General features: G+C 41.2%; 1 protein-coding gene across 1 annotated transcript in view; it reads right to left on the bottom strand.

The window, feature by feature from the left end:
* Positions 1 to 25,611, bottom strand: part of LOC135111954 (uncharacterized) — a 142,074-nt gene that overhangs the window by 81,889 nt on the left and 34,574 nt on the right. Inside the window, exons 3-4 of the mRNA XM_064025634.1 lie at positions 22,009 to 22,182; positions 16,833 to 17,042 (exon numbers count right to left, since the gene is read on the bottom strand). Coding sequence (XP_063881704.1) covers positions 16,833 to 17,042; positions 22,009 to 22,182 — 384 coding nt within the window. The remainder of the gene's footprint in view (positions 1 to 16,832; positions 17,043 to 22,008; positions 22,183 to 25,611) is intronic.

Here is a 25,611-nt window from a genome sequence, read left to right as displayed (position 1 = left end):
CACACACACACACACACACACACACACACACACACACAACATACGAGTAAACAAAAGACCAGTTTGCTGATCAGAAAAATACAGAGATTTCTAATATAGTAAAGTGTACTAAAAGCACGCACGCACGCACGCACGCACGCACGCACGCGCACATAAACATACACACACACACACACACACACACACACACACACACACACACACACACACACACACACACACACACACACATTGAGAGAGAGAGAGAGAGAGAGAGAGAGAGAGAGAGAGAGAGAGAGAGAGAGAGAGAGAGAGAGAGAGAGAGAGAGAGAGAGAGAGAGAGAGAGAGAGAGAGAGAGAGAGAGAGAGAGAGAGAGAGAGAGAATGACATACATACATAAAGACAAACATACAGGCATACAGATAGACTGACAGGGATGAAGATGATGATGCTAATGATGATAGTAATAATAATAATAATAATAATAATAATAATAATAATAATAATAAAAATAATAATAATAATAAACATGGCGTGTCCAATAACAGACTAATTAACATGCATCATGAACTCTTACTTGAACTTTAGTAGATAATTATCATAAAGAAAATAAACAAGTCAATAAATAAAATAGGCAAGCAAATAAATAGATAAAATAAATAAATATAAAAACCTGCTTGATCAAGAACCTGTAAGTCAATGAATGTGTTTTCTTTTTCTTTTTTTTTTCTTTTATTTATTCTCTCTCTCTCTCTCTCTCTCTCTCTCTCTCTCTCTCTCTCTCTCTCTCTCTCTCTCTCTCTCTCTCTCTCTCTCTTTTTTTTCTTTCTTAATCTTCCATTCAGGTTTTGCATTATAACTATCTTCTTATATTTTTTTTACCTCTTACACGATTCATTGTTTGAGATGTGTGTGTGTGTGTGTGTGTGTGTGTGTGTGTGTGTGTGTGTGTGTGTGTGTGTGTGTGTGTGTGTGTGTGTGTGTGTGTGTGATATCAATAATGCTCTCACTGCTTGTTCATTGGATGTAATAAAGGATATTGCCCCGTGTTGGTAATAAACTGATTCTCTCTCTCTCTCTCTCTCTCTCTCTCTCTCTCTCTCTCTCTCTCTCTCTCTCTCTCTCTCTCTCTCTCTCTCTCTCCTTATTCATGCTCTGTTTCTTTTTCTTCAATGCTAACAAAAATGAGAACGATAACAATAACAACAATAACAACAACAACAACAACAACAACAACAATTAATAAGAATAAGAAAAATAACAATAGTAAACAATAAATGCCACAACAAAACATAACCAACAAAACAAACCTTAATAACACACACACACACACACACACACACACACACACACACACACACACACACACACACACCTATCCATCCATCCATCCAACCCCTCTTTTACTAATCCACACACTATCCACACACCCATCCACTCCTAAGCAACAACAACAACAACAAAAATAATAAACAAATAAATAAATAAATAAAAATAAATAAATTAACACACACACACACACACACACACACACACACACACACACACACGTAACAAACCACAAGAACCACAAAATAACAAAATGTTTTAACTTTTAACCTCTGCACAACAATTTCACCCCGACGCGAACAAGAGGTGGGGCGGGGTGGGGCGGGGCGGGGCGGGGCGGGGCGAGGCGAGGCGAGGCGTTTAGCTCCATGACATTAACTTTCCAAAACTGACCTAATGCACCCGCCAACCTGTAATAAGCAGCTGATTCCATGCCAGGTAAGACTGCAAAAATACCACTAAACAGGTTACGATCTTGGAAAAAATGGGGGTGGAGAGAGAGAGAGAGAGAGAGAGAGAGAGAGAGAGAGAGAGAGAGAGAGAGAGAGAGAGAGAGAGAGAGAGAGAGAGAGAGAGAGAGAGAGAGAGAGAGAGAGAATAAGAAGAGCAGAAAACAAGATTAAAATAGTTCTCAGTGCTAGGAGGAAGAGAACAGGTGAGATGAACCTGGTAAGTAAGGTGTGGCTACCTGTTAAGTTACCTGGCGAGTCACCTGGCGAGCTGGAGTCACCTGAGCATCGCCACCAGCAGGTAATTATAAGCTTCCACCATTCTTATCTGATTAATTTCACTTCACTTGATATGATATGCAAATTGAAACCTATTACCTGGGTTCTAATTACGGTTACCTGGTCATTAGTGGCTGTGGAATCTTTAGTTATCTGTATATGGGTATTTAAATATTTATTATGTCTAGTGTTTAATTCCAGTTGGTCTTGTGTTTAATTCCAGTTGGTCTTATGTATAAATTGAATCTTATAATCTGTTCTAATTGCAGTTATGTTTTTTTTTTCGTTAATTATTGGTCATGTAGTCTATAGCGTACCTGTGTATTGGTGTTTGAATGTTGTATTGTATCGAATTCTCGTTATATTTAGATGTGCTTAAGGGTCGCTGTGGTTAAATTCACTTCTCTTGGTTTTATACGTAAATTCAAACCTTTTTTTCCCCTGTATCGTGTTTACTGTTACCGTTGGTTAGTGATGCAGTCTATAGTTTTCTTCGTATGTGTGTTAAAATGTTGAAATATTAAGCATGAGTTGAAATCTTCCACCTATCTAATATGTGTGTTGGAATGTTGAATATCTAAGTACGTATGTTAAAATCTTCCACTATATCTAGTTCTCATTATATCTAGTTCTGCTTTAGAGGTCATTGTATTGTGTTCATGTGTACCCCATTCATCACCATCATCATTATCATCTTCCTCTGCCCTCCCATCACCGCCAGTCATCGCCAACTAAGGCAGGAACACCGCTCATCACTTCCTCCATCAATCACTCACCACTCCTCGCCTGCCATTTCAAACTGGAACATTTTCTTATCATGTCTCTCATTATAATTAAGAGCACGAGAGCGCAAGGGAACAAGGGAAGCTGCAAAAAGCCACCAGACCTACACGTGGCAGTCCCTGTATAAAACATGCTTACCTATTTTCATATGCTATTTTTTTATTTATCTAATCAAATTTTCAAACAGGAACAAGAATGAGATCAAGAAATGGAATAAGAGCAAGAATAAGAATAAGAAAAAAAATAAGAAGAAAAAGAAGAAAATCAATGCCACCACCACCACCACCTCAACCACAACCAAAAAACAACGAGAAACACACACACACACACACACACACACACCTCTCTTCCATGCCGCAGTGCTTGTCTCTGTCTCTCCGTCTTTCCCTCCCCCTCCATCATAGCTGACCCTCATTACTGCCTCACTAATTCACGTCCTTCCGCCTGCCTCGCTCCTCACGTGAGTCTCAATGCAGTGTGACGCAGGATACATTTGTCTTCTCTCTAGTCACTTTGGTTTTTAATATTCACTTCTTCTTCTTCTTCTTCTTCTTCTTCTTCTTCTTCTTCTTCTTCTTCTTCTTCTTCTTCTTCTTCTTCTTCTTTTACCTGTTTTTTTTTTTTCTGCTTGTTTCATCATCATCATCATCCATCACTGTCATCATCATCATTATCTTCTTCTTCCTCTTCTTGTTCTTCGACTTTTTTTTTATTTTTGTTCTAGTTGTTGTTCATGTTTTTTTGTTCTTTTCTTGTTCTAGTTCTTTTCCTCTCTCTCTCTCTCTCTCTCTCTCTCTCTCTCTCTCTCTCTCTCTCTCTCTCTCTCTCTCTCTCTCTCTCTCTCGCTCGCTCATTCCTCATTCTCCTCTTGTTTTCTGTTTAATTTTTTCCTTGTTCGGCTCTTGTCCATGCCCTCCTGTTTTCTCTCTCTCTCTCTCTCTCTCTCTCTCTCTCTCTCTCTCTCTCTCTCTCTCTCTCTCTCTCTCTCTCTCTCTCTTTTACTTTTTCCTTCTTTCCCAATCCAGCAGTGCATTTTCTTTCCTTCCACTTATCTATTTTATTTCCTTTATTACCTCCGGTTCTTCCACTCCTCCCTTCCTTTCCTCCTTCCCCTCTTCCCTTCCCCCTCCCTCTTCTCCAACTCTGCAGCTCACGATCTCCTTTCCTTCCAATTTACTTTCTTTACTACTCTGTCTGTACCCTTCCCTCCCTCCTTCCCTTCCTCCCTCCCGTCCCTCTCTCTCTCTCTCTCCCTCCCTCGCAGCAATAAGCCTCCCGGAGCGACATCAAACTTCATAGTGGCGATAATAACAGCGACAACAGCGGTAATGGAGGAAAACACAGCGAATAAGTGGAGGTTCCATTCATGTCTGATTATACTGTGCACCTTTCACCTCTGCTCCGCCTCGACCCGCCCAGCCCCGCCTCGCCCCGCCCTGACCCGCCTCGCCCCGCTACCAGAGAGAGAAACAGAGGGTGTAAGGGAGACTGCCCCTTCCCAGCTCATCTCGTTTACTTGTTTTTGTTTTTTTTCTCTTTTTTTTATATTGTTATTTTTATTATTTTTTTTGTTATACAGTCTTTATGTTTCAAAGATTTCGATTGCATTGTTTTTTTCTTTTTCTTCTTTCCTTTTTTTCTTTGATTTTTTTTTCGTCTGTGGTTATAAAATTTTCGTTAGTGTTTTCGCTGTTCGTTTGTTTGTTTGTTTGTTTGTTTGTTTATTTGTTTGTTTATTTCTGCTATTCAAAGGAAGGAGAGTCAAGCCAAAATAGTAGAGAAGATCAAGAAAACAAATACATAGATAAAAAAAATAAACAAAGAAAGAAAACAAAAGAAAAACTCCCAAAGACTAACAAAAACAACACACACACACACACACACACACACACACACACACACACACACACACACACACACACACACACACACAATCCATACTTCAACATTCCTAAAAAAAACGAACAAAAATAAAAATAAATAAGAAAAACACACATACACACATACACAACCCCATCACCTACCCACACCCACCCACACACACACACACACACACACACACACACACACACACACACTATTTACGTAATGAAACACTGGATCTGTTAATATATGCAAATGAATGATGAGTTTTTCTGCCCATTCTCCTCAATAAAACTGCGCCGCAAACAGTCTCGCCTTTATGACTTGAATTAATTAGAGGAGAGCTGAATTAATGACCGCTTATGTTAGGTTAGGTTAGGAGGGAATGAGGGGAACTGTGTACGTTTGTTGTCACTAATGTGTGGCCGTTAAGTGAAGGAAGGATGGGTTTGTGAGAGGTTGAGGGGGAAGGTGAGGAGAGAAGGAAAGGAAGGAAGGAGAAAATAGTGAAAAGGAATGATATGGAAGGCGGGAAGGAAGGAAGGAAGGAAGGAAGGAAGGAAGGAAGGAAGGAAGGAAGGAAGGAAGAAAAGAAAGAAGGAAAGAGGGAAAGAAGGAAGGAAGGAAGGAAAGTCGGATAAAAGAAAGAAAAGATACAAAGCAAGAATGAAAGAAACAAAAAATGAATGAATGAATAGATTAATGAATTAATGAAAGGACAAATGTATGAAAACAAGAAAGAATGAATAAATGAATGAAATGAATTAAAAAGGATTTCAAAAGTAGTAAAGGAGATTAAGAGAAAGAAGGAGAAGAGAAGAAAGGAGAGAGAAGGAAAGAGAAGCGAAGAGAAGGAAGGAGAAAGAGAAGAATATAGAAGCGAAGAGAAGGAAGGAATAATGAGGAAGAAAAGGCATGAAAGGAAATTGTGCTTCATGTGTGTGTGTGTGTGTGTGTGTGTGTGTGTGTGTGTGTGTGTGTGTGTGTGTGTGTGTGTGTGTGTGTGTGTGTGTGTGTGTGTGTGTGTGTAAAAACGTTAAATCTGTCTGTCTTTATGTCTGTTTGCCTGCCTCTCTGTTCCTGTCTGGATTTTTGTCTGTCTGTCTGTCATTCCTACTCCCCCCCTCTCTCTCTCTCTCTCTCTCTCTCTCTCTCTCTCTCTCTCTCTCTCTCTCTCTCTCTCTCTCTCTCTCTCTCTCTCTGTCACTATACCCAGCCACAACACGAACAGCCCCATATCCATCCATATCCATCCCCCCTACACTCCCTCCCTAGCCACATCCACCCCTTCCCTTCCACAGCCACTTCCACCACAGGTAAGATAAGGTATATAATTTTCCACTTAGATCTCTCTCTCCACACTTTTTCTTCTAACTTTATCTTCATTTCATCACCCCCTCCCTCTCTCTCTCTCTCTCTCTCTCTCTCTCTCTCTCTCTCTCTCTCTCTCTCTCTCTCTCTCTCTCTCTCTCCACCACCAGCCCCCCTCGCGCCGCTACCTTGTTACCTCGTCGCCCGTTTCAAGGTTTCAAGGGCGCCCTCCGAGGATCCTGGCGTGGGTATCTATGCCTCGCGCCCTGAGTGGCTGGACGGGCGTCGGGAGTCTGGGGTTACTGTGGCAATAGACAACTGTGGGGCGAGGCTCTTGAGTGTTCCCCTCTCTCTCTCTCTCTCTCTCTCTCTCTCTCTCTCTCTCTCTCTCTCTCTCTCTCTCTCTCTCTCTCTCTCTCTCTCTCTCTCTCTCCGCATTCCGAGGCTCTCTCACCGCTTTGGATTCCTCAAGATGGAGTTCTGAGCAATACCATCCTCTTCTCTCTCTCTCTCTCTCTCTCTCTCTCTCTCTCTCTCTCTCTCTCTCTCTCTCTCTCTCTCTCTCTCTCTCTCTCTCATGTACCGTTTCCCTCATATTGTACTCGTATTCTGTTACTATTCCTTTTTTCTGTCTCTTTCTGTTTCCCTTTTTCTTTTGTGTCTGTTTCTATTTTCTTTTGTCTGTCTATGTACCTCTCTCTCTCTCTCTCTCTCTCTCTCTCTCTCTCTCTCTCTCTCTCGCTCTCTCTCTCTCTCTCTCATAAAACATCCACTACCATACCACTTTCTAATTTTCTTTCCCTCACTTTCTGTACTCATGTTTCCTTTCCTCGTTTCCTCATCCATGTTTTGCTCACTCCTCTGACTCCTAGCCCTACATGCCTCATTTTTCATTCATTCACTCACTCACTCACTCACTCATCTCACTCACTCATCTCATTCACTCATTCACTTGATCTTCTCATGCAATGTCACTTAATCACTCAATTCTCTCATGACTGACTGACTTAATTTACTCACTCACTCACTAACTCACCTTTCATTTACTCATTCTAATTATTCACTCATTCTCTGACTCACTCATTCATTCACTCAGCTCTCGTTTGTTTACTCTAATTACTCACTCTAATTTTCCAGCCACTTGCTCAGTAACTCAACTCTCACTTACTCACTCGTTCACTCACTCAGTCAAGGGACTCACCCAAACTCAATAGTCTAAAAAAAAAAAAAAGGAAACGAAAAGAGAAGAAAACACGTAAAAAAGAAAAAAAAAATAGAGAAAGAAGAAAACGTTAAAAAGGAAAAAAAAGAGAAAAAGTAAAAAATAAAAAAGAGAAAGAGAAGAAAACACGTTAAAAGACGAGAGAGAAAAAGAGAAAAGAGAAAAAAAATCACATAAAAGATAAAAAAAAAGACAAAAGAGAGAAAAAAAATCTTTTCTCCTAATCATTCCCTCACATCCTCTCCTCTCCCTCTCTCCCCAGCATCTCCCCATCTACGCCCACACTCACTGCTCCCTCCATCATCCTGCCACGCTGCCCCCATCACCCACCATCACCCCCCATCACCCTCTCCCATTTTCGGGCAGGCGTGGTGTAATGGTGAGGGAGGGGGACGTCTGTATAATGGGCAGGTGATTAAGGTCACAGTTACTCTTCTTGCTGTTCCCATTCCCCATTTCTTGTAATTATTTGAGTGTGTGTGGGTTTGTTTGTGTTTGTTTGTGTTTGTTTTGTGTTTGTTTGGGTTTGTTTTTTTCGTTTGTGTTTGTTTGTGTTTGTTTTGTTCGTTTGTGTTTGTTTGTGTTTGTGTTTGTTTGGGTTTGTTTTGTTCGTTTGTGTTTGTTTGTGTTTGTTTTGTGTTTGTTTGTGTTTGTTTGGGTTTGTTTTGGGTTTGTTTGTGTTTTGTGTTTGTTTGTGTTTGTTTTGTGTTTGTTTGGTTTTGTTTTGGGTTTGTTTGGATTTGTTTTGGGTTTGTTTTTGGTTTGTTTTGGTTTATTTGTGTTTGTTTTGTGTTTGTTTTGGGTTTGTTTGTGTTTTGTGTTTGTTTGTGTTTGTTTTGTGTTTGTTTGGGTTTGTTTTGTGTTTGTTTGGGTTTGTTTTGGGTTTGTCTGTGTTTGTTTTGGTTTTGTTTATATTTGTTTATGTTTGTTTGTGTTTGTTTTGGGTTTGTCTGTGTTTGTTTTGGTTTTGTTTGTGTTTGTTTGTGTTTGTTTTGGTTTATTTTGCGTTTGTTTTCGTTTGTTTTGAGTTTGTTTGGGTTTGTTTGGATTTGTTTTGGGTTTCTGTTGTTTTTTTGTTTTTGTTTGTTTTGGGTTTGTTTGGGTTTGTTTTGGGTTTGTTTAAGTTCTGTACTGTAAGAAATGAAATTATACGTGATGTTAAACAGCTATTTTTTTTTTTTATTTAGTTTTCTACTTTTATCCTTTTTTTTCCCTTTTGTCCTGAATATTAAAAACAATAGTATAATTTTCGATGATTGGAGCTAATTTTTTTTATACTTAGTCTTTTTTTCTTTTTGTTCCGTACCGTAAAGAGAAAAAATAACGTAATGGATGATGTAGGTGAGCGATTATGATTATTATTTTTCTTTTGTTTTTACTCTGTACCGTAAAAAAAAAGACTATTAGATAACGCTGTCTTTTTTAAATTCAATTATCGTTTTTTTCCTTAATTGTAGAAAAGAAAAAAAATATAGATGATACGAGACAATGCAATCTTATTTTCTATACGTGTATGTTTGATTATCCTTTTTTTCTGATTCGCGTAAAAAAAAGTAAAATTTTGAATGATATAAATAAAAAAAAAAAAACGATCACGTCTTTTTTGTGTGTTAATAAGAAATCAATATAAATATACATCATTAGCTATTTCTTTTTTTTTTCTCCCAATGAATCTTTTCTTTATCTTCTGTATCACGTCGATCATACTTTTCATTTAATCTGCACAAAGAAAAAATCAATTAAACAAGGCGTCAGCATGCTAACATTTCTTTCCTTCTCACTTTATCTTTTCCTTTCTTTCTCTACCACACGTGTATTCTTTTTTTTTCTCTTCCAATTTATCTTTTATTAATTTTCTGCACCACATCAAATGAGTTCTTGTTTCACTTACTATCTTCGCATTTCTTTCCATCCCAGTCCATCTTCTTTTTTATTTTCTGTATCACACAAATCAAGCTTCTATTTCATTCACCATCTCCGTATTTCTTTCTCCTCCCAGTCCATCTTCCTCTTCCTTTCGCCATCCCATCAATCAAACAGTTATATGAAGCAACACCATCTTCGCATTTCTTTCCCTCCCAGTCCATCCCTTCCCTTCCTTTCCACATCACATCACTCATGCATTTATTTACCATCTTCGTATTTCTTTCTCCCCTAGTTCATCTTCCCCCTTCCTTTCTGAATCCCCATCAATCAAGCAGTTATATGAGGCAACACCATCTTCGTATTTCTTACTCCTCCTCAGTCTATCTTTCCCCTGTCTGTCTGTATCACGTGCATCATAATGGGTGTCAGGGAGGGCAGGGGACCAGTGTGGGGGAGGGAGAGACCTGCTGGGTGGGTCACTGACATAAAAGACACACAAAAAAGAAGAAGAAGAAAAAAAAAAGCCACCAACACGCCCTTAAGGAGACCAGGTCGGGGAGGAGGAGGGAGGGATCAGGAGAAGGAGAGATTCGAACCAGTGTGACCGGATACTAGCAGTGGTGGCGGTGGTGGTGGTGGTGGTGGTGGTGGTGGTGCCAGGCTCTCATATATGGCAAAACCTGGTCAGCAGTTAACCATTTATTAGAGGCGTGGAGGGACCCACAGAACCCGTACCTGGACCATAGGGAAGTGCCCGCACCTCGCCCTACACAATCTACCTCGTCTCCCCAACGTGTCCAATTTTTCTCTCCCCAGCGGGACCGAGGCATTATGAGGGAGAGGAGTGGATAAAGACACACTGGAGTTAAAGAAGTGACTGTGATAAGTGTGTGTGTGTGTGCATGATTGAGAGGGTGAATGGGTGTTTGTTGTTGTTGTTGTTGTTGTTGTTGTTGTTGTTGTGGTGTGTGTGTGTATGTGTGTGTGTGAAGACAAGAGAAGTTCCAAGTAATCATCAGGCAGTCCTTGTATAAAGCATGCACACCTACACCCACTTATCATTCCCATCCATAAACGTACCTAATCTTCCTTTTAATCTCCCCATTGACTCAGCACTAACAATCTAATTACTGAGTCTATCCCAGTCATCCACCACTCTATTAGTGAACCAATTTCTTCCTATCTATTTTTTACATAACCTTATCTATCTCGAACCAGTTAATTCCAGTCGATTCCAGAGTCTGAGCTTATTCCAGTCATCCACCGCTCTATATGCTTACCAATTTTTTTTATTTATTCTTTTTATATAATTTTATCAATCTTGAACCTGTTACTTAAGTCATTTCCACAGTGCCAACATTGAGTATCTTGTCTGCATCACTCCTGACAGACCCCTTACACTGCCTGGCCTGCTGGAGGAACGTGTAAGATGAACTGAGCAATCTATAATTAGGTAATGTGGGTGAGGGAAGACTGCAACACTCGACAGTCACTCCAGAGCAAATTTGATGCGAAAGGTGAGATTAGAAATATCGTGACAGGCAAAGGCAGTAATACCCGACAGAACTAACTAATTAACTGACTGATTAAGTAACTGATTAACTAATTAACTGACTGACTGACTGACTGACTGACTGACTGACTGACTGGCTGACTGACTAACTAATCAACTAACTAACGAACCTACTAACTAGCTAACTAAATACAAAAAATAAAATAAAATAAAAAATAACCTTTGCTAAGTAATAACAGTACGAGACTTGCTGCCTTATTAACGTAACCCGAGGCAACAGGAGTGAGCCACAGTGAAGCTACAAACACTGGAGTCTGTAATCTGCTCCGTAACTCCCGTGAAGAAGTAGAACGTACCCTTAATTTGCACCGCAGCGTTGTGTGAAGCTTAAAGGAAACCCCGCGGCAGGCAAGAGGTTTACGCTAATGTGAGCAGAGGGAGTCCCGTGTCACTCAAGAATAGTAATGTTAAAAAGAAAAAAAAAGAAAAGTTTGTGCTGAAGAACATGATAGAAAATTCAGAACAGTAGAAAAAAAGTAAAATGATAAAAGAAATTGTCAACACGCACACACACACACACACACACACACACACACACACACACACACACACACACACACGTAGGTCCCAGCAATAAATCACAATAATTTACTGATAACCAAGCCAAACCTAACCTAAGCCAACTTAACCCAACCCATCCTAACCTAACCTAACCTAACCTAACCTAACCTAACCCAACCCATCCTAACCTAGCCACAAACAAACTAGCCATCCATCACTAAACATGACACACTTAAAGAGATCAATCACGTGGGAAAAAAATGAGAAAATGGACATAAGAACAGAAGGAATAGAGGAATCTAAAAAAAAGAATGGACAGAAAGATGAAAGAAGAAATGAGAAAATGGGCAGAATCAGAGGAGTTAGTTCATTATTGACCACATAGATATACAAACTTAAAAACATAAAGAAAATTGGTCCAACACACACAAAAAAAAGAAAAAAAACATACATTAAAACCTGAAAAAAAGAAAAAAAGAAAAAGAAAAAAGAAAAAAACAATAAAAAAACAAAAACAAACACACACAGACACACACACACACACACACACACACACACACACACACACACACCGCGGCTCACCTGCGCACCGTGACGTTTCATTGAGGTAATCATGACAAGAGAAAGTATTTCTTACCTGGTCGCCATCAGTCCGTCTATATATACAACACACCTGCCCACTTACCCCTTCCCCCTTACCCCCTTCCCCTCCCCTTCCCCCTTCCCTCAGGCAGCGCTAGGAGTGTTGGAAGCTTCGACACCCACTCCTCTCCTCCTCCTCCTCCTCCACCTCCTCCACTTGAAGTTGTCAGGTTCTTCTCCGCCTTGCTGCCTCCTACTCACTCTCTCACTCACTCCACTCTTCCACCTCTTCCACCTCCTCCGGTTCATCCACCCACTCTCCGCCCTCCACTCCTGCGCGCCTGCACCCACTCACCCGCTCATCCACTCGCCCAGCTGTCCACTCCCTGTTTGTTTCATCCACTTGCTCCTCCACCTCCTCCAGTCATATTGCTTTTTGTGCTTTTCTTCTTCTTCTTCTTCTTCTTCTTCTTCTTCTTCTTCTTCTTCTTCTTCTTTTCTTCCTCTTCCTCTTTTTCGTCTTCTCTTTATTATTCATTTTTTTTATTTTCTTGTTCCTGTTGTTGCTCTTCTTATCTTTCCTCTCCTCATCTTTTAATTCTTGGAAGAAGAACGATTACTCCTGTCCTTCCTCTTCTTCTTCTTCTTCTTCTTCTTCTTCTTCTTCTTCTTCTTCTTCATCCTCCTCCTCCTCTCCATCATTCTTCCAACTCCGTCCATCCCAACTAGTTTATTTTCCTTCCTCCCCCTCCTCCTCCTCCTCCTCCTCCTCCTCCTCCTCCTCCTCCTCCTCCACCACCTCCTCCTCCTCTCCATCATCATTCCTTCAAAATTGTTCTTTACTCCCATCCATCCTGTCCAGTTTACTCCTCCTCCTCCTTCTTCTCCTCCTCCTGTCCACCCACGCCTCCACGTCTCTCCCTCGCCCACGCCTTACCGCCGCGGGCAATGTCAGGGTGTCATCTTGTGTCCATTAAAGAGGAGGAAGAAAAATTGTCCCAAGGTAAGAAACGTGAAGGAAAAAGGGAATAAAAGGAAAAGGTTACAAAGAAAGGAGAGAGAAATGACGAGAGGTAAAAAGAAAGGGAAAGACGAAAGAAAATAGGAAAGAGAAAAATATGGATGAGGGAAAAAGAGAGAGAAAAAGAAAAGGGAAAAGGAAGAAAGGAGAAAAAATATTCATGAAGGAAAAATAGAGAAAAAGAAAGAAAGGAGAAAAATATGAACGAAAGAAGAAAAAAAGATAATGCAGGAAAACGGAAACGAGAAAAGTATATAAGAAAAGGAGAGAAAAAGTATGGATGAAAGGAAGAGAGTAAAAAGAAACAAAAAAAAAAAAGGAAAACATGAATGAACGAAAAGGATGAAATAAAAAAAAGATAAAGAGAAAAAGAAAAGCAAATCCGGAGTCGATATTTTTAAGTTATATGGGGGAAAAATGAAAATGAGTGAGTGAAGAGATGAATGAATAAGAGAAGGAATAAAGAATAAAGGAAACACTTAAAAAATGAATAAGGTACATGAATATTTCTTTTATATATAAATTAATGAGAAATATAAAAGAAAACCATTCTTTTCTTTTTTTTTTTTTGGACAAGTTACAAGCAAAGACAATTATTATTATTATTGCTATTCATTTTAATTTTAGAGGAGATTATTCATTTTCCTTATGGATGTATGAATGAGTGGAAAGTTGACAGCGACAGCCCATAAATATAAGCACCTAACCTAACTTAACCTAACATAACTTAATTTAACCTAATCTAACCTAACTTAACCTAACCTGATCTAACCTAACCTAACCTAACATAACCTAACTTAACCTAACCTAACTTAACCTAACCTAACCTAACTTAACCAAACCTAACCTAACCTAACCTGATTTAATCTAACCTAACATAACCTAACTTAACCTAACCTAACTTAACCTAACCTAACTTAACCTAACCTAACATAACCTAACTTAACCTAACCTAACTTAACCTAACCTAACCTAACCTAACCTGATCTAACCTAACCTAACTTAACCTAACCTGATCTAACCTAACCTAACCCAACTTAACCTAACCTAACTTAACCTAACCTAACTTAACCTAACCTAACCTAACCTAACCTAACCATTCATCCACCCACATTACCCTCAAGAAAAATCCTCCCAGAGCTTTAATATCCTCTAATTCTCTCTTTTCTTCCCTCTCTCACACTCCCCTCTTCTTTTCCTCCCCTAAGCTTTCCTCTTTCCTTCATCTTATAGTCCTTTGCATCTCTCTTCCCTTTTCTTCCTTCCTTTCTCTCTGGTAGTCCTTTTCTTCCCTTCTTCTGCGGTTCCCTCTTCTTTCCTCTATCGTAATATTTTCCTCCTCTTTCCTCCATCTTAAAAGCTTCCTCTTCCTCCCTCCCTCTTGCAGTCTTCTCCATCATTCCCCCAGCAGCTTCCCTCCTCTCCCTTCCTTCTTACAACTCCTCTTTCTCCTCCCTCCTCCTCCCTTCCTGTTACATTCCCATCCTCTTCTTCTTCCCCTTTCCCCAAAACAACCCCCCTCCTTTCCCTTCCTTTTCACAACCCTTCCTCTCTCTTCTCCCTTGTCTTCGCTCCATCTCCAAAATCCCTCTTCTTCCCTCCCTCCACCCACACACACACACATCCACCCACCCACCCACCCACACACACACACACACACACACACACACAAACACGCTCCACCGCATTCCTCCCAGCCTCAACCTACTAATGGGTAAGTAATCTTTGCTTCATTCATCTCCGCCCCCCCCCTCCCCCTTGGCTGGACAGCGATAATGAAACCATAGGCGCTAAAAGATAACCACTTCTCGCCTGCTTATCTTATTTTTACCACTTTTTTTAGGGATTGGCGCGTCAGTAAGCATTTTTTTTTATTTATCTTTTTTTTTTTGTTACCATTGGACAGGACCCACCTTACATAAATAAAAGAAAAAAAAGAGGATATCAGTGGTGGATGTCATGGCGAATAGTGGTGATGGGTCTACCCGGCAGGAAAAAGAGGATCTCAGAGAATGTTTATGGATTCTGTTTTTTTTTTTTTTTTTTTTTTATACTTCCTCTGATTACGAGTATTGTCCAGCCTGAAATGTGTCATAGTGATACAAAGGCTGGGCTTCATAACAAAACAAGGCGCCGTAATCTGACCGTGAGTAAATGTTTGAAGTGTCTCAGTGAAAGAAGACATGCCGGTAGTGAATGTGGCGAGGCGAGGCGGAGAAGACAGAACACTCCCTTTAATCTAACTCGTTTATCAAAAAAAAAAAAAAAAAAAAAACATAAATAAAAAAAAAGAAACATAAGAAAATAATGGAAGCTGCAAGAAGCCATCAGACCTACACGTGGCAATCCCTGTATGAAATATGCCTGCCTATTTCCACCTATCATCCCCATCCATAAATCTGTCTAATCTTTCAAAGCTCCCTAATGACTCAGCACTAACAACCTGATTACTGAATCCGTTCCATTCATCTACCACTTCACCTGAAAAGCAATTCCTTCCTATCTCTTTCTTGAACTTATATTTTTGCTTATGTACGGAGGGATCTAGCCAGGGACAACAGTAACTGGTAAGAAAATAAGGCCAATGAAGGTGCCAGACTCTACAGGAGACAGTGAAAGCAGGTGCAAAATTACCTGAAGAGTCTTGAAATTCCCTTCATGAAAACTGTAAGTCATCCAGAGAGTTTGGCACAACCTGACCCTCTGTGGTGACCCTTAACGTGAAAACCTGAGAGACTGCCAGCGGTGTGTGTGTGTGTGTGTGTGTGTGTGTGTGTGTGTGTGTGTGTGTGTGTGTGTGTGTGTGTACAAGTGAAAGATTACATTATAAACACCTTTCTAATATAAGACTTTCTCACTAACAGGTAAAAAAAAAAAAGGTTCATTTTACCAAATTCAGCCTTCATTACATTAAGGAGGAAATCAAGGCCAATATTTTCCATTTTACCTTGAAAAATTAATGTGATTCCATGATAATTAATTACATCTCAATTTTTACGTGATAAGCGATAAGGGGAGAGTTGTGGGTGGTTAAGGGGAAGTGAGGGGAGGTGAGGGGAGGGTTGTGTGTGGGTGAAGGGAGGTGGGAGAGGGTATTAAGTGGTTAGGGGAATGGGAGATGAGGGAGGTAAGGGGAGGTGGGGAGATGAGGGTAGGGTTGTGGGTGTTTGAGGGGAGGTGAGAGCAGGGTTGTGTGGGGTGGTTGAGGGGAAGTGAGAGGAAAGTTATGGGGTGAAGGTAGGTGAGGGAGGTGAGAGGAGAGGTGTGGATGGGAGGTGAGGGGAGATGAGGGGAGGGGTGTGGGTGCGGATGGGAGGTGAGGGAAAGATTGTGGATTCTTGATATGATGGAAACCACGACAACGACTCAAAAAAAGAACAACAACAACAACAACAACAACAACAACAATAAGAAAAAGAAGAAGAACAAGAAGAAGATGGATACTGACTGATGAGGAGCAAGAAAGAAAAGAAGAAGAAGAAAAGGAGGATATCAACTAGTGAAGAAAAACAAAAAACAAGAACAACACGAAGAATAACAAAAGAATAACAAGAATAATAACAAAAATAACCCAATAATTATCAAAACACTCGAAAAAAGTCAAACAACACGAAAAAAAGACAAAAAAAAGATAAAAAAGTGAAAGAAAAACAAGAAAATCCCTTGAGACACACACACACACACACACACACACCACCAAGACCACGACCACCCCAAAACAACAACAACACCCGGGTATTCACTATCAAAGAGCCGAAGAAAGCCCCTTGAGAGACACAGACAGAGAGACAGATAGACAGATAGATAGACAAGTAGATACACAGACAGATAGATAGATAGATAGATAGATAGTTTTATTTACCACAAGTACTTTTTACTTGATATATACATTACAACTTCCCCCCAAAAATTACAATTACTATATATTAAAAGCTTTACAAGAACCATTTATTAAAAAGACCGCAAAATAAGAAGCACACACACACACACACACACACACACACACACACACACACACACACACACACCACCATCACACCCCCCAAACAACAACAAAACACAAGGGTACTCACTGTCAAAGGGCTTCTCGGTGCGCGGCATGATGGGATTAGAGGAGAGTTTGGGGGCTCGTGTAGGACCTGAGGGCTCCGGGCTAAGACTTGCCGTATCCCTGCTGGAGCTGCGGGAGTCTTTCCCACCAGCCACCACCACCAACTCTTTGCTCTTACGGCCTGCCTCCTTCTGCGAGGGCGGTGCCGTGTGTGTTAGCGAGACCCCGCCACCTGTGGGAGATGGTACGGTGAAACAGATGAACGTGGATGGCTGTAGATGTGGATAAGTATGAAGATGGTACAGTACATGTGGATAGGAAGTGGAATGGGTGTGGAGAGTATATGAATGAGTGTGGATGTATGTGGATTGGGCGTGTATGAGTGTGAGGCCTTGCAGTAGGTGTTAGTGAGTGTGGATAAGCTGTGGATTGGGCGTGTATGAGTGTGAGGCCTTGCAGTAGGTGTTAGTGAGTGTGGATAAGCTGTGGATGAGTGTGGATGAGTGTGAAATGTGTTTAGTTAAGTGTGGGTGTGTGTGGATAGGATGTGGATGAGCATGGATGAGTGTGTTCCACCTGTGAAAGACGATGCAGTGGGTATGGATACAAGCGGATGAGTGTGGAATGAGCATGGTTGAATGTAGATGAACGTGAATGAGGTGGATGAACAAGAATAAGCGTGGATGAATGTGGAATAAGGGTGGATGAGTGTGGAATGAGCATAGATAACCGTAGAATGAACATAGGTAAGCGTGTAATGGGCGTGGGAGGGCGTGGATGGGCGTGGATGGGCGGGAATGAACAGGAAAATGAATGATCACGTCTGTTCCTTCTCCTTCCACCTCCACTTCCCTTCCACTTCCCTTCCCTTCCACTAGTAATTACAGATACAAGTCACTGGGATCCCACGCGTCACCTCAAAATATTTACATTATGAGACACGAAGGGACAAAGAACAAAGGAAGGGAGGAAGGATTAGAAAGTCTCTCTATTAGTGCTCAGTAATTATAAGGTAAATGTTACACTAATTAAACAATATAAGACTCACTCCCACACACAGACACACACACACACACAGACACACACACACACACGCAGGAGAGCCAGAGGTAATCAGTAAGTAATCTGTAAATAATCTGGGAGGTAAAATAAGAAGAAAAAAAAAAAAAAAAAAAACCGGGTCTGCGGGTCGGTCTTAGCGGCGCGTGTGGGTTGCCAACAAATTGCAGTGTGTTCTGAATTACATAAATCAGCGAGACGAACACGACGACGGCCTTAAATGGCTTGGCAGTGTGGCTAAATAATGAGGAGGAGGAGGAGGAGGAGGAGGAGGAGGAGGAGGAGGAGGAGGAGGAGGAGGAGGAGGAGGAGAGGAGGAGGAACAGGAGGAAGAACAGGAGGAGAATACAAGTGAATACAAATGAACTTCAAACAACAACAACAAACCTAACCTAACCTAACCGTAAGTAACTTAACTTATAAGGAGGAGGAGGAGGAGGAGGAGGAGGAGGAGGAGGGAGAGAGGAAAGACAACACATTTATTCTCCCTCTCTCTCTCTCCTTCCCTCCTCTCCTACCTCTCCCCAACTTTCCTTTCTCTTCCCCTCCTCCTCTCCTCACCTCCCATCTTCTCTAGACCTCTCCAGTACCCCACCTCCTCCTAACCTTCCCTCCTTTCCCTGACCTCTCCTCGTACTCCTTTCTTCCCTCCTCCTCTCCCCTCTTCTTTACACCTCTCCTATACCCTTCCTCCCCCTTCCCTCCTCTCCCGCCTCTCCGCGCCTTTCCTCCTTCCCCTCGATGGCTATCAGTGCAAATATGGCCACGGTTTTTGTTCCAATGAATTACGATAATTATCAATAATGGCTGGGCTGGCGAGGACTGCGTGGGGCTCAGGCCGGGACAAGACTGGCGAGGGCTACTGTGCGCTGCCGACCTTTGCCTTGTCTTGACCTATATTCTTAAGCGCTGCATCGTCCCATCACGGCTAGAGTTTTTAAAATGGTAGGGTGTAAGTTAATGCTTTTATTTGTTTATTTATTTTATTTTTTAAGGATGTTTTCGTGGTTGAGGTTAGACAGTTTCAGCGTTTTGTTATGAGTGAAGTTTTAAAAAGGTCTTGTGTAAGTGATTTATTTATTTATTTATTTTTTTTTAAAGGGTGTTTTCGTGGTTGCAGTGAGCTCAAGAGGAAACATTATTACTCTCAAACATTTCAGCCTCCTACTTTGTCAGCTTTAAAAGGCGCCAGTACAAGTTAATGGGGAGGGTGGGGAGGGTGGGGGGGGGGTGCTCAGGGATGTTTTCATGTCTGCAGTGAGAGTTTAGCAAGTGTTCTGAATCATCAATGGGAAAAACACCTATGAGAGCCTGACTATTCACCTCTGTGGCCTTTTAAAAACAGCCGTGGTGAGAAAACAAAGCGTTGAACAGTAAGGACCAAGCTTGTTTGTTTTACATTCTCGCATCTGTTCATTGAATTTATCATCTCTTTGTTTACATTGGTTTATTCTTTCTAATGAGCAGTGGTGGCCGCTATTTCTTTTTCTCCCTCTCTCATTTGGGGAAGCTCAAAATTATTAACGTGTCCTTATCTTCTTTTTTTTTTTATCATAACATGTAGGAATCATTCATAAATTATCTCTTTGTTTATTTTGTCTATTTTGTTAATCATAGAAATAATAGATTTTTTTATGTTAAACTATCACACCAAAACAAATAAAAAAATTACCAGCTTCATTTAACTCTATCTTCTCTTACTCATCAACTTACTTTAATTGATACCTATTATATTTAATTTGCCACTTTTTTTTTTTTCGAACGAGGCAACGAAAGATCAGATTTCCAGTTACATATTGATGCACCTTAAAAAAAAAAATAAAAAAATAAAAAAATAAATAAAATGAATAAAATACACATTCTTACCTACACATTAGTACACACACACACACACACACACACACACACACACACACACACACACACACACGCAACACAAACCCACACACACAAACACCCATAAATAAACCCACCACACACAGACACACCTACACACACCCCAACACACACACACACCCAAAACAATACCCCAACACAAACCTAAACACAACACAACACAACACAACCGTCAGCTGGAACCAGGCGACACGACACTGGGAGGGAGAGACTTGCACCCGCGAACTGCTTCTACTATTTCTGGCTCGCATCTTGTAATGATAACGCCGCGACCTTATTCTAAGCATATAAATAGAGCGGCAGGAGTCAGCAGAGTGGGACGAATGTGATAAAAAAGACAGGAAGTGACGGCGCCGCGATCATGTCTTCCCTGCAACTCCCTCCCTCTCTCTCTCTCTCTCTCTCTCTCTCTCTCTCTCTCTCTCTCTCTCTCTCTCTCTCTCTTGGGAATTCAGGACGGTAAGGAGGGAGAGAGAGAGAGAGAGAGAGAGAGAGAGAGAGAGAGAGAGAGAGAGAGAGAGAGAGAGAGAGAGAGAGAGAGAGAGAGAGAGAGAGAGAGAGAGAGAGTCGTATTTTTTTCTTTACAGTCTTTCCTCTATGTATAAATAAATGAATGAATGAATAAATAAATAAATACAGATGATTCAATAAAAAATAAAAAAAAGTGCAGGTGAAGAAAATAAATATATAACACTTTTAATAAATTCTACATTATTATTTTTTTTTTCTTATTTTTTTCCTTTAAGTTTCTCCTTTGCGCATAAATAAGTGAATCAGTAAATAAACGCACCAATAAATTAGTGAATAAAAAATAAAGTGTGTTGGTGAATAAGATAAATGGTAAATAATAAAAATAATAATAATAATAATAATAATAATTCCTTCTGCATCACAGCTTGAAGTTTATCGTGAGTATTTATTTTTTTTTCTCTTCTCTCAAGTTCCTCCTCTGTACGTGAGTAAATGAATAAATGAATAGATAAATGTACACAAATTAACGAAGATCTTTGAAACGCTCATATTAAGGCTAAATTTTTTTTTTTTATTCTTCCTTTTATTTCACTTCTTCAGACTCTCCTTCGCACGTACATGAACAAATGAACCAATAGGCACATCCACAAACAGAAATAGAAACAAAAGATAAAAAAAAAAAAGAAAATAAGAAAACACACAGGGAGAAAGAAACCTTCACCTTTACACGCCTGAGTCACGGAATAAGGGAGGCGCGAGTGTGTGGTTGGCACGGAGCGATATCTACAGCAGCATCACAACGAACAACTTTACACCCAGCGATAGATAAGTCACTTGGCACATACCATTATTAATACTCGGTAACATTTCGCTTCTTCTTCGTGACTTCCTTCAGTCTACTGGGCAGAGTCAACCAACTTGTGGGAAATCTCAGGAAAAAAAGATTATGCCGGACATTTTCTCCATATCCGTCTCCGTCTTGGGCATAGAAATTGTATCCTGTTCTCGTTGTTCTTTTTTTTCACAATATTCTACAGGTTTTCTATTGCATTAAGGTCGTGTATGCAGTGAACGCCGTATTCACTCGCTCCTTGATTTTTCAGGGATATATTAGTGACTGCCGTAAAAATAAATTAATAAACAAAGTACATATGTAAATAACGAAAAGAAAAAAAAAAAAACTGGAATATTAAGGAAAAGTGCAATAAAAACGGAAAACATCTGCGCTCTCTCTCTCTCTCTCTCTCTCTCTCTCTCTCTCCTCTCTCTCCTCTCTCTCTCTCTCTCTCTCTCTCTCTCTCTCTCTCTCTCAAACATCACAATTCACACAGACAAATTGACCTTATTGCAAAACGTCTTTATTACGAAACCTCTTTAAAAATGTTAAAAATATGGAAGTTCTGATACGGTAAAAAAAAAAGTATAGCGTTTCGAAAAAAATAGATTATCGAAAAAGGAAGGATATATATATTTTTTTGAGATAAGGGAGAGAGAGAGAGAGAGAGAGAGAGAGAGAGAGAGAGAGAGAGAGAGAGAGAGAGAGAGAGAGAGAGAGAGAGAGAGAGAGAGAGAGAGAGATACGCGAGTGCACACACACACACACACACACACACACACACACACACACACACACACACACACACACACACACACACACACACACATAGGAAGAAAGATAGACAGAGAGGAGATACACACACACACACACACACACACACACACACACACACACACACACACACACACACACACAAACACCACCCCTTGCTTACCTCCGCCGCCTCCACCGCCGGGCTGGGGGGCTGCGGGCGGCTGGAAGGAGGGCGTCACGTTCGGGGCGGGCGAGATGGGGCTGGTTGGGGCCTGGGACGGGGACTGGGCGCCGTTGATGGGTTTGTACTTGCCCTCCCCAGAGTCAGTGGGGGTGGTGGGGGTCTTGTTCTTCCCTGCGAGGAGAAAGAGAGAGGGAGAGTGTTAGTTTGTATTTATGGTGAGAGAGAGAGAGAGAGAGAGAGAGAGAGAGAGAGAGAGAGAGAGAGAGAGAGAGAGAGAGAGAGAACATATTTTTACTACCTCTCAAAGCAGTCACGTAAATATATCAGCTTGAATCTTCCACTCTACCTCCCCAACAACTTCAGGCCCAATTTTTCACCAATGCCTCTTGTTGTTATACCATCGTTTCCTCCTCTTTTTCCTCCTCTTCCTCCTCCTTTCTGCCTGGCCTGTGCGTGCTGAGGTCAGGCTTGTCCCCCCACCCCCAAGTCACCTCAGTTCACCTCACCTGCAGATTATTTAATTATTCCCCCACGCATAGATTCACCTACAAAACACACCTGATCTTTAATTTCCACATCTCACCTGTCCTTCAATCTTGTCTTTTCTACACAACATACCTGACAATCTGTTTTATGTACTTTTTATTTTTTTCCACCGAGTCTATCTATCATTTTAATTCTTTACTTCGCTGATAAATTGATTGATAGCTTTATAAATTATTTTTGTATTATTTGTCAGTCATCATTGAATATAAATGCACGTGGTTTTCTTATTTCCGTTCACTTCTTGACTAATGCACGTAGAGTTTCCTTGAGCTTACTGAAATTGTCTGCTCTCTCTCTCTCTCTCTCTCTCTCTCTCTCTCTCTCTCTCTCTCTCTCTCTCTCTCTCTCTCTCTCTCTCTCTCTCTCTCTCTCTTTACACCACTTAATCACACAAACACACACACTCCCAACCACCTCCACCACCCAACCTGTCCACCCACCCACACACACACACACACACACACACACACGAAGATTCCTCACTCAAGCTACCCACGTGAGGATGCTACTGACGGAGGAAGGAGGGGAGAAAGTAACTAGTGGGCGGTGGGAAAGGGAAGATTCTGGCTGGGAATACCACGGTTGGCTGCGCTGAGGACCACGGCGCCTACAAGTACCCAAGTGAACGATACATCCGTGGCTCTCTCCCCCTCTTCGTCCCCTCTGATAGCTGGCGAGGCAGCGAGGACGAAGCAGGAATAGAAGGAAAAACGATGGAAGGTGGACAGAATCGCCCTGGAAAAGTAGAAGGAATGGAAGGACTAAAAGAGGATGAAGGAAAGAGTAGGTGATGGGGCTGGAATGGCAGGAATGGATGGTAGGAATGGGTAGAACTGCAATACGATGGACGGTGGAGCGTGCAATGGAACCATACACGTAACAGGAATGGTAGGAATAGAGGTGAGCATGGAATGGGGCTGGAATGGTATGAGGAATGGTAAGGAAAAGGATGAAGGATAGAGTAGGTGATGGGACTGGGAATGTAAAAGGAATGGTAACACTGGAATAGGATGAAAGACAGAGTAAATGAAGGGACTGCAAAGATAGGAGAAATGGAAGGACTGGAAGAGTAAGAATGAGGAAGGACAGAGTAAGTGATGGGGACTGGAAAGGTAGAAGGAATGATAAACTAGAGTAGGATACAAAATAGAGCATAGGATGGGAGGGTGGGGCTGGCAAGGTAGGAGGAATAGTACAAAGAAAGAAAGATGAACCTGAATCTAGCCCCCACCCCCCAATGCAAGAATTACCCAGTATTCTCAGTCTTTCATCCCTTTCACTGGTAAACTCTGGAACTCCCTGCCTGCTTCTGTATTTCCCCCTTCCTATGACTTGAGTTCTTCCGAAGGGGAGGTTTCAAGACCCTCCTCCAATTTAGGATAACAATATTTGGCCCATTTTCTTAAAAACTGGCACCTCAGACGAGTATTTTCTCTAAATTTTTGTACCTGAAATTGGAAAGGAAAGGGAAGGGAAGGGAAGGGAAGGGAAGGGAAGGGAAGAAGGGAAGAGAAGGGTAAGAAAGGGAGGAGAAGGTTGAGGAAGGTAAGGTAAGGGAAGGGAAGGGAAGGGAAGGGAAGGGAAGGGAAGGGAAGGGAAGGGAAGGAAAGGGTAGGGAAAGAATAAGAAAGGATGGGAAGGAAAGGGATGTGAAGGGAAGGGATGGGAAAAAAAGAGAAAGGACAGGAAGGGAAGCGAAGGGAAGGGAAGGGAGTTCCAACCACACGTGTCTTTCAGGACTACCAAGGGTCATTGTCTTCGTCCACAGCCATAAAATGAGACTGGCACTAGTTCTCTCTCTCTCTCTCTCTCTCTCTCTCTCTCTCTCTCTCTCTCTCTCTCTCTCTCTCTCTCTCTCTCTCGAATACATGTAGCGTGACAGAATCGCACGCTCGTGAAACGCCTAATAACTTTGACGAGTTCCAACCCTCTTCATTGTATTCCAAGATTCCAGGATTCCAACTTTTATCATATTCCAAGTTTTTCATTGTATTCTAAGTTTTTCATTGTATTCTAAGTCTCTCCAGTATTCCAAATCTCCTTACTGCATTCCAAATTTCTTTTTTTGTATTCCAAGTTTCCAATATTCCTAATTTCTTCATTATATTCCAAGTCTCTTCATTGTATCCCAAATCTCTCTATTGTATTCCAAGATTCCAGTACCCTAAATCTCTTCATTGCATCCCAAATTTCCAGCAGGCCAAGTCTCTTCATCATATTCCAGTCTCTTCATTGTACCCCGAATCAATTCAATACATTCCAAAAACCTTCACTATATGAGAATTCCTGTCATTTAATTTATTTTTTTCATTGTATTCCAAGTCTCACTACACTCAGGCACATCCTACATATCCCACATTGCTCCTCACATCCTTCACATCCCTTCACATCCTTCCTCCTTCCATCCTGCAGCTCCTTTACTCTTGGCTCCTAATGTTCTTTGCTTCCAGTGTTCTTGAAGTGTGTCTTTGAGGAGAAAAAGAATAGTAGAGACGAAAGAAATGGAAGGAGAGAAGGAATAATGGAAAGCAACAGAGACGAAGAAAAAGGAAAGAGGAAAGGAAAAGTAAAAAAGAATAGCAGAGAGATGAAAGAAAACGGAGAGAAGGTAAAATGAAAATGAACAGAGGAGACGAAAGAGTAGGAAGAAATTGAGAAATGGAATAGAGGAAAGGAACAGAGAAGAGGAAAGAGAAGGAAAAGCACGTATAAAGGAATGGGAGGAGAAAGAGGAAGAAGACGAAGTAAAAGGAGAAATTGGTGGAAAAAATGAGATGCAAATGAGAGAGAGAGAGAGAGAGAGAGAGAGAGAGAGAGAGAGAGAGAGAGAGAGAGAGAGAGAGAGAGAGAGAGTATAGCTTTTCTCATCATCTGTAAATTGATTCCGCCTTACCTATGTCCTCCTCCTCCTCCTGCTCCTCCTCCTCCTCCTCCTCTTCCTCCTCCTCCTCCTCCTCCTCCTCTTCCTCCTCCTCCTCCTCCTCCTCCTCTTTCTCTTCCTCCTCCTCCTCCTATAAGCCATTAGGAACCTTTCCCCATGGAAGTATTTTCGAT

This window comes from Scylla paramamosain, chromosome 23 (assembly GCF_035594125.1).
Source record: "Scylla paramamosain isolate STU-SP2022 chromosome 23, ASM3559412v1, whole genome shotgun sequence".
NCBI lineage: Eukaryota > Metazoa > Arthropoda > Malacostraca > Decapoda > Portunidae > Scylla > Scylla paramamosain.
Note: the sequence above shows the minus strand (reverse complement) of the source record. Positions and strands in the feature narration are given on the sequence as shown.